At 41.4% G+C, this 10000-nt stretch overlaps 2 protein-coding genes across 4 annotated transcripts in view; one reads left to right on the top strand and one right to left on the bottom strand.

Annotated features, from left to right (window-relative positions):
• Positions 1-1710, bottom strand: part of LOC310715389 (adhesion G protein-coupled receptor E5-like) — a 16493-nt gene extending 14783 nt beyond the window's left edge. For 2 of the 3 annotated variants that reach the window (XM_083521796.1, XM_083521797.1), the window contains exon 1: positions 1205-1683. In XM_083521796.1, the coding sequence (XP_083377922.1) occupies positions 1205-1235 (31 nt within the window). In that variant the 5' untranslated portion in view covers positions 1236-1683. Of the gene's footprint in view, positions 1-1204 lie in introns of all 3 variants that reach the window. The other variant, XM_083521795.1, reaches the window with a different exon arrangement.
• The window catches only part of LOC310715392 (uncharacterized protein), a 147137-nt gene that overhangs the window by 17645 nt on the left and 119492 nt on the right, over positions 1-10000 (top strand). The window lies entirely within an intron of this gene.

Genomic DNA, 10000 nt, shown 5'->3' with positions numbered 1-10000 from the left:
TCCCCATAAACACAGAGATATAGCACCAAATATCCTTATAAACACAGTGACGTAGTAACAAAAGTCCCTATAAGCACTACAAAATAACTATAAAACTTTCTTTTCGGCTTCTCCCGTTAGGGGTCGCCACAGCGGATCCTCCGCACGTTTGATTTGGCACATGTTTTACGCTGGATGCCCTTCCTAACGCAACCCTCCCCAATTTATCCGGGCTTGGGACCGGCACTAAGAGTGGCTGGGGATGGTTCCCTGACCGGGAACCGAACCCGGGTCGCAGCGGTGGGAGCGCTGCATCTTAACCACTAGACCACCAGGGGACCTTCACTACAAAATAACTATAATATTCTAATAAGCATTTGTGAAACCAAATGTCCTTGTGAACGCAGCTATGTAAATGTCCTGATAAATACAGCATCTACCAAGCCATACCAAATCTCCTCACAAGCACAATAACACATAACAACAACAACACATGACTAAACATCCTCTTTTTTCTTCAGAACATTTGTTGGAATGAACAGCATGGAAGTTTTGAATGAACTCAGGGTTTCACCAGAACACGGTGCTGAATGACTTTTTTTCTAATGGTATTTTTCTGGCACAAAATCTTCCTAACCCTGAACTTTCAGGTCGGTCAGATCCTGCTGATAAGTACATTTGCAAATATATTTACAACCTTCTGTTGTTTCACAGTCATTTTTACTTTCTAAACAAGATTTGTTCCACTGTGATTTACAAGCAACCTGCCTCGGTGTGGACAGTCAGTTTCATGTTTTCAATTATGCCGAAACGTTTTGATAATCGGAGCCGATAAAAACTAATGTCTCTACAATACACTTCAAACTAATTTAGTGTCAATTTTGTTTTTTCAGCAGTTTCTTGTGTAGTTAAACTCCTCGTCTCAGCCTCATGGCAGGGGAGTCCCCTCTTTTTTTTTTAATGGCCGCACTTTGTAGAGGTTTTTTTTCTAAGAAAGAAATAAACAAATATATATACATTGTGTACACTTTAAGGATATAGATGCGTGTGTGTGTGTGTGTGTGTGTGTGTGTGTGTGTGTGTGTGTGTGTGTGTGTGTGTGTAGAAAACCAGGACCATGTCTTTAGTCCCATTGATGCTGACTTATAGAAAGAGCAAAATCCCTGTAAAGCAATAAACACACACATGTTTAATTCATTTAGCACTTAATGATTTCTCCACTCACCCAAAAGCAGGAAAGTACACTGAAGTTCCATATCAGACGAGTGTAGAAGCTCTTTCGCTCCTGTCGTTTAAGTGTAGAACGTCCTCCCAAGAGTGCAGTGTGAAAATCCCCCTCTCTCTCTTTCTGTCTCAATGTGTCCAGAAGCCTACGCTGTTTTCAGCCAAATGTACTTTTCTCCCCCCCAGCGCCTCTTTCTCTTTCTTTTTCTGTCGTTCACAGGGTTCCTCCGTTCCCTGCCACACCTCCCTCTCCTGCTGCCCTTTTCATAAAGCCCTCTTCTTTTCTCTTTCTTTCAGTCTCCTTCTCTCCCTCCCTCTCGCTCCCTTTCTCTCTTTTTGTGTTCTCGTTCACAAAAGTTCTACTTGGTTTTCTCCTCAGCGTCCAACCGTGAGAATTTCCACTCATCTGCACGTGTCAGTCATTCCCTAGTGTTATTTCCCTCCAAGAGTGTGTGTGTGTGTGTGTGTGTGTGTGTGTGTGTGTGTGTGTTGTGTCTGAGTCTGGCTATAGTGCTATGGTTTAGAGAGAGAGATAGAAAGAGAGGGAGGGTTGGGAGGGAGAGGGAGGGAGAAAGAGAGAGAGGGAGGGAGAAAAAGAGAGAGAGAGGGAGGGAGAAAAAGAGAGAGAGAGGGAGGGAGAAAAAGAGAGAGAGAGGGAGGGAGAAAAAGAGAGAGTGGGCGATAACAGCTGCTGTTCTCACTAACTGTGTAAATTTGTCTCGAGTACTTTTGATCTCAATACTAATTTACACACACACACACACACACACACACACACACACACACACACACACACACACACACACACACACACACACACACTATTATTATTATTTCCTCTATCATTCCTAATTATACCCTTCACTGAGACAAATTACAAAAAACAGATTAGTAGATGCTACAGTTGTGCTACAGTTGTGGAAGGTTTTAATCTTTTCTGAACATCACATGACCATAAGATCACATTTTTCTGTAACTGAAACAGAGGTGTGTGTGTGTGTGTGTACATGTAAACACTGTACCGCTTTAATAACCCCTCCAATGTTTTACTAAGCACATAAGCGGATAAACAGAAGTTCATTTCCATTTCCCAGGTACAGGGTCACGACAAAAAAAATGCAATTTGGCATCTAGCAGAGGTGTACAGCAAGTTGTGCAAATAAATAAATATGTAAATATATGCAAATATATGCACAGCAAATAAAAATAAATGTTATAGACAATGCAAATGAAGCTGGTGAACAATTAACAGTAAAAATATGTCTGGGAGTGAATTCTGTTCTAATTTAATCTGTAAATGATTTTTATTTGTTTTGGGGGTATCAACGTTGTACTTTAGGGATTTGCTTTGATTTGCTGACGTGTGAGATGCAAATTCAGTCTGCAGCGTGGCCTTTCCGCAGTTATTTTTTGTTAGTTTGAAGGTTTTATTATTATTTAAAGTTCGGGGAGTTTTCCTTCCCCACAGTCGCCACCGGTTTGTTGTTCAGGGACAAACTTACACTTATAAAGAACATTCATTTTTATCACCACATTATCTGTGTGAAGCTGCTCTGAGACAATGATATAAAGATGTTCTTTCTAAGTGTAACTTTGTCCCTGATGAGCGAGCGATAGAGTATTAGAGCTCAGCAGGGTGAAGGTGATGGTCTTTGGGGGAAAAAAACTATTCCTAAGGCTGCTGGTTCTGGTGTGACTGGTCCCTGATGACATACGACATAGGACATCGAACTGAAGCCTTAATCTGACACACTCTGAGTGTGTTTGTGTGTGGTGTGTGTTTGAGTTTGAGATAGAAAGATAGATAGACTGAATTCAATAATGTGCATTTGGAGATACATTTGGAGGAACACACACGACTTCCTGTTGCATTAGGAGCGAGTCCTGTGGTCATAAAACCGGCAATTAAACCCCTGCTAAAAAGCAGACACGTGTAAATCCTAATTGGGACTGTCAGCTGTGCGCGCGTGTGTGTGTGCATGCGTGTGTGTGTGTGTGTGTGTGTGTGTGTGTGTGTGTGTGTGTGTGTGTGTGTGTGTGGTGGACCATCAGGAGTGATGATGACATCGCATCTGGATTTTGTCTTATAGTGATAGTGTTTGTTTTAAAGTTTGCTATCTCTTTTCTCTTTGTCTCTCACATGCACATGCACACACACACACACACACACACACACACACACACACACACACACACACACACACACACACACACACGTCTTTAACATTTTTTTCCTTGTAACTGTGACTCATTTTCTTAATGATTAACTTCTTTATCATTATGCAAGCTATATTGACCTTTAACTCTGAAATGATGCTGTGTGTGTGTGTGTGTGTGTGTGTGTGTGTGTGTGTGTGTGTGTGTGTGTGTGTGTGTGTGTGTGTGTATATGTGTTGCCTGTAACGATGATGTCAATAATGCTAGTTTAATAAGTAACATCAGATTAATTTTTATATATATATATATATAAGGTGTGTGTGTGTGTGTGTGTGTGTGTGTTGTGTGTTGTTGTGTGTTGTTGTTGTTGTTGTTGCAATTATGTAAAGAAATGAGGAAGTATTTTATTAGAGCACTGTGTCTGTGGCTTTAGTGGCTTTCATTGTTAACACAATTTTCGAGTTCCCCAGTTTCTCGGTTCCACTCTCCACTTCCGCTGCAGGTTCCATTACGCTGCAGGTGCAACGTTACACAAATCCTGCTTCTGCATTCATGTGACAGCTGCGTGATAATGACCGAGTAATGATAAAGTTGTAAACATAAAAGTTTAATGATGCTGAGTCATACTTGCTTCCTCTGCAATCTTGGAGTGTTTGCCCTCTACACCTACCCTGCAATGAAGATCGCTCTGCCTCCCTGGTCAGCCAATGACTTCACACCATTTACTCCTGAATCCTGCAACATGCTCAGATGACGACGCTGCTCCACCTCTCTGCCTAGCTGATGACCACCCACATACCCACCCACCCCCAACTGCTCAGCTGATGTCTTTCCTCTGACCTGAACTGCTCAGCTGAAGACCACCCACATGCTCAGTTCAGTATGGTGCTGGAGCATTGAGCTTATATCTCTATATACAAGGATTAGGATTATATGTATTATATGTAGGATTATATGTGCTTTTTAAACATCTCATTCCACATTTAATCCCCGTTTGCTGCAATAATCATCTCCACTCTTCTGGGAAGATGTTCCACTAGATTTTGTGGAGATTCATTCAGTCACAAGGATGTTAGTATAGTCAGGTCCTGATGTACTGTAGGTGAGATCAGAGCTCCACAGCGGGAGATGTTCCACAACAAACCATGGAAAGCAGATCACGGGCATTGTCCTGCTGGATCAGATTTGAGTCTCCTAGTTGTGAAGTGAAGGCAAAATATCATGGCTCTTCATCCAAAGACGTCCGATGCGACTACGTTTGAGGAAGAACCACAAATGGCTGGAAGACTTATGTCACGTCTCAACACTTCTGCCTATATACTGCATCTCTGAGGGCATCTCCAAGTGATAAGAAAAAAGAACAGAGTGTTGATGTTACTTTACAAAGACGATCTTGGTGTATTACCAACGTGGTTCTCATTTTGAAGCCAGTTAAGAAACACGATTTCAACTTGTCCATGCAGCTTATCTGCTAGGTTGTTTAGCAGTGGGAAGCTCCTACAGGTTTTCTGTTATGCAAGTGATTTCTCTGATCTTCCAAAGAAAAGTTTTTATAGGACATTCAGAATGGAGCAGTTCGACATAGAGTCTAGATTATGTAGATTATGGGTAATAACCAGTAAGTAGTCACTAAAGTGGTACTTATTTAAGAATGTTGGTCAGATTTGATGACTGGTGTGTGGGTGGATATCATCATGCACTATAGAAACTGTTCTATTTACAGGCTCAAGCTCTGCTCACTAATCCCACAAGCGCACTTTCTGTTTGATATCTGTACGAGTTAACCCTGAAAGCTTACACTGATCCCAGGAAATGGCCTGTGATTATGTAGAACACCAAATGATGCTGATTTACTAAATACACATGAAACCTGGTAAAAGTTGTTCATGCTAATTTACTGACACAGTCCACAGAAAACTGCTTTTTCACTTAGCAACAAACATCTGATGAAGATGAGATTTTTCTACCCAAACGTGTAACTTACAGGGAAGAGTCGATGCTGATAGAAGACTGTGTGCTGTAAATATAACTTTAATTTAAGGGCAGGTGTTTGTGATGTGAACATTACATCACTTTAGTGACTCGGTTCTTTGAATCTCGTTCATCAAAATTAACGAATCTTATATGAGTCATTTCATATAAGATAGGAGGTGTGGCTTTTTTAGGTGTAAAGCTCTGTAAAGGAGGTGTGGCCTCTGAACTTGTCAATCCCAGTGAAGAAGGCGTGGCCTCTAAACCTCTCAGTCTCATTGAAGGAGGCGTGGCCTCTGAACCTGTCAGTCTCAGTGAAGGAGGTGTGGCCTCTGAACCTGTCAGTCTCAGTAAAGAAGGTGTGGCCTCTGAACCTGTCAGTCTCAGTGAAGGAAGTGTGGCCTCTGAACCTGTCAGTCTCAGTGAAGGAAGTGTGGCCTCTGAACCTGTCAGTCTCAGTGAAGGAGGCATGGCTTTTGAAACTCTCACTCTCAGAAAAGGAGGAGTGGCCTCTGAACCTCTCAGTTTTAGTGAAGGAGGTGTGGCCTCTGAACCTGTCAGTCTCAGTGAAGGAGGCGTGGTTGTGGTACTTTATCCAGTTTATATATCAGCACCAGCACAGATCCACCAGTTTTTTATTTTCTACAGAAAATCCCTGTAAATTATGCTGTGTAAGCATTTTTTCAGGTTTTTGGTTGTCACACCCTTATATTACAAGCGAGACTACACCTTAAACAAACAAAGGATTAATTACAGGCAGGAAACTTTGCTTAGAGGTCAGAACGAAACTTAGAGAAGGGAAATACCTCCTCTGCTCAGGAGACGAGGTGGTGGCATGAGTAGGATTTAAATCAGACGTGTCAAAGGCACGTTGCCGCAGCACTTCCCGCCTCATCCCCTGTCTGATGAATACTCCAGATATTCTGCCTGTGCTGTGGAATTGTGGGATATGTAGTATCTGGCTAAGCACATTTAGGGTAAAAATACTAAGCTAGTAATCATTCCGCGTTCTGCATTCATCTCCTGCACAAAAGAGAAAATGAGATTTTGATTGAACTGAACATTACGGCGTTTTGACAAATTTGTTCCCCTTCATCGCCAAACTAAACCCAGACTCCTGCCTGCTGATTTATGACAGTGTTAGCGCAATCATTCCGACTAATGAGGCGAGCCAGACGTTTTCATATTTCATCCATGCACAGGATTACTCTTCTGGGGAAAAATCTGTGCACACCGAGGTCAGCGTTAACTCCGAGGTGGAGACGTTACAGAGGACGTGCCCATGATTACTGCTGGTGTGGAGAACAACTGGACTGGGTTCTGTTTTATTCTGTATTATTACAGAGATTCCATTTTTGGTTAGAAACTTAAAGAGAGTATCGTGTTTAATACTGAGACCCTGAGGAGTTCAATTTGTCATAAAGAATTTTAATATGGTTTCTCTAATTATAATTTAGAAATATTTCACTACATCAGCTGCCCTGTATGGACAAAAGTTTCAGGACACTTGTCTTTTCCATCCATATGTGTTTCTTCTCCAAACTGAACAGTGTTTGGAGATACACAATCACACAGGACGTCTTTGGATGCAATAAAATGAATTTTTTACTTCACATAAACTAGGAGACTAGGAGCATGATGATGTTCCTGTGCACAAAACCAGCTTCATTAAGATCAATGGGTTGAAGTGGAAGATCTCCTGTTATAGAGCTTCAACCTCATTGTGAATGATGACTTCACCCGAGGCCTCCTCACTTCATCTACATCAGAACCTAACTTTACTAGCACCCTTGTAGCTGAATGAATCTCACACTAGATCTAGTGGAACACCTTCTCAGAAAATTGAAGCTCATTATTACAGCAAATTGGAACTAAAGGTGAAATGGTATGTTCAAAAAACACAGAATCTTATGCTCAGGTGTCCACAAATGTTTAGCACTACAGTGTATTACTACTGTTCTTTACAATGGACCTTGTCTCAAAGCAGCTTTACAGAACGAAAGAATGATAATGATAATAAGAATGAAAGTAAATGATGTGTGTTTTTCCCTGATGATGAAGCCTGGGGCAACTGTGGTGAAGAAAAAACTCCATTAGATGACATAAGGAAGAAACCTTGAGAGGAACCAGACTCAAAAGGGGAACCTCATCCTCATTTGGGTGATCACAAGAGTGTGATTATAAATCATTAAAACAATACAGAACACTAGAGAATGAGAACCAACATAAGCACTGGAGTGTGTGATTTATACAGTCAGATGACTTTGTGTAACCAGGAGCTACTGAGCAACTCATAAAATAGCTCAATATCTGAGATCATCACAGATCCAGCTTCCCCATGCCAGAGCCTTTAAACACTCAAAGAGAGGTCCAGTGTCCAAACTCCACATGAAGTGGGATCCAATTGGCACTGGTACGTCTCTAGATGTTTCCGGATCTTCACGAGGTGGGACGTGACTGTAGCAGGAGGAACCTCAAGATGCCTCAGGATGGGTAGAGAAAGAGAAGCAGTGGAGAGAAATTAGCGTAGCTCCTGTTCAATGTTCACCCCGAACACTGTCAGGAAGACTATTCCAAAGATTAGGAGCTAAATGTGAGAATGTTCTACCACCTTTAGTGGACTTTTCTATTAATAGACTGGATAGATACATGAAAGCCAAACTATTTAGGGCTTTGTAGGTTAGTAGCAATAGTGAGTAGTGAATGGTAGTCAAAACGTTACTGATTCAAAACACAAGAACGCTCCTGAATACACACTTGATTCACTGAGCTACCATGGGGTTGCAACCACAGAGCTTTTATAAACTGTTATTATTTTGTCTTCTGGGAACCATGCATTCCATATGCAACTTCTGAAGAACAATTTTATAGGGAAAAGACTCTTTTTATTGGATGGAATCTGTGCTGAGGGGCGTGGCTCTGTCTTTATTAATGATTAATATTTATACAAAAGCCTGGCAAAGTTCTCAAAGCTCTGAACTCAGGGGGATGATGTTGGACAGGAAACAATTTCCTTTTCTTTTTTCTCCCAGAGTCTACTGTCCCTGTCCCAATTTCACCAGACCTGAGAGAAGTACAAATAGAGGTTCATAGCCACAAGTACAGACCCGTACCCCACTGAGATCTCAGAGTTGACTGGTCTCCTCCTTTTTATTTGGGTTTATCAATTTAATTTAAGTTTTTACACCTTTTTATTTAGAGTATTTGTTGAGTTCCTCAGAGTCCCGTGGTGGCCTAGTGGTTAGGATGCAGCGCTCTCACTGCTGCGGCCCGGGTTCGATCCCCATTTAGGGAACCAACTTTAGCCATTAGGGTTGCACAAGCCAGTGAACTCTTAGTGCCGGTCCCCTGCCTGGATAAATGTGGAGGGTTGCTTTACGAAGGGCATACATATGAACATGGATGATCTGCAGTGGCGACTCCTAATGGAAGAAGCTAAAAGAAAGTTGTTGAGTTCCTCAGATGTCCTACAGGCTCTGCTGGAAAGGGCTTTTACCAGTGCAGACACACAAATTCTGAGATGATCCAATTATCTAAGCAGACAGATTTAAAATGATAATCACATTCACAAACCTTTTTTTTTTTGTTTTATAAAACTCCACTGCTGCTCCAATGCAATAACTGATGGCATGACACATCCAGTGGTCCTGTCTACGTGAAATGAATAGTTCCTGTGATCATTTTATGGAAGAGAAGCTTCTACACCTAATTTGGAGTGCATTCTACATGGAAACAGTTTGCATTCCGGAATTCAGTTTTATAAATATAATATTTTTAAATTAAAAAGTTGCATAAGCTAAAAGGCAAACATAAACTCATGACATCAGCTGTACACGGCTTCAGAGCTCCTGTGAACATCATGAGCTCAGAGGAAAACACCACCAGGTCCAAAAGCACTGACAAGATCTGTTTTTATTTCATACGGTATTTAATTAAACATTTACCAAAACCGATCACTATCAAACACAAATACACAGTGATGATGATGATGATGATGATGATGATGATGATGACTACTCTCAACTATTATTTGTGCAAGTGAAGAACATGAGCACCCTGTAAAAGCATAATTCTATTATTCCTGCATGACTGATTAGTAGGTATTATTGGTTCTTTAATCATGAGCCAGACTTTTGTTCCAGTCCATTAAACTCAATGTCCAGAACATCTGCAAGATAGCGAACACCTGAGAAATGAAAAGTGTCTCTGTTACACGTGAGACGTCTGACTGCAATGTGATGGATGAATGTTAGTTGGAGTTTCCATGGACATTATTTAAAAAAATGATATCAAGTTTGGTTCTTGGCTCCAGAATGACAGCTGTAGTGAGGAAGTGAGCTTCTGGGTTTTATGACAGCAGGGAGGTGTTTTGTGGATCTTGGCTTAACAATAAATAAAAAAAAAATTGAGGAATTTTGCTTTTATTTGTATGTTGGTTTATCAGTGTTATATATATAGCATCCTGAAACGTAGTTACAGTACAGACAGGTTCCACTTAGAACAGACCTCGCATTGGGTCCATCACAGAAGACGAGCCCTCGTGCTGTGCATCAGGTGAAGAACAGACTCATGAGTGAGGCAGCGTTGCTTTAGAAGTTGCAGAAACAGAAGGTCGCCAGCGCTCAGACCGTACGCCGCTGCAACACATCGGTTTGTGGGGCGTCGTCCC

This window comes from Silurus aristotelis (assembly GCF_946808225.1).
Source record: "Silurus aristotelis genome assembly, chromosome: 20".
NCBI classification, from domain to species: Eukaryota; Metazoa; Chordata; class Actinopteri; order Siluriformes; family Siluridae; genus Silurus; species Silurus aristotelis.
The sequence above is the reverse complement of the archived record's forward strand: the minus strand, read 5'-3'. Positions and strand labels throughout refer to the sequence as shown.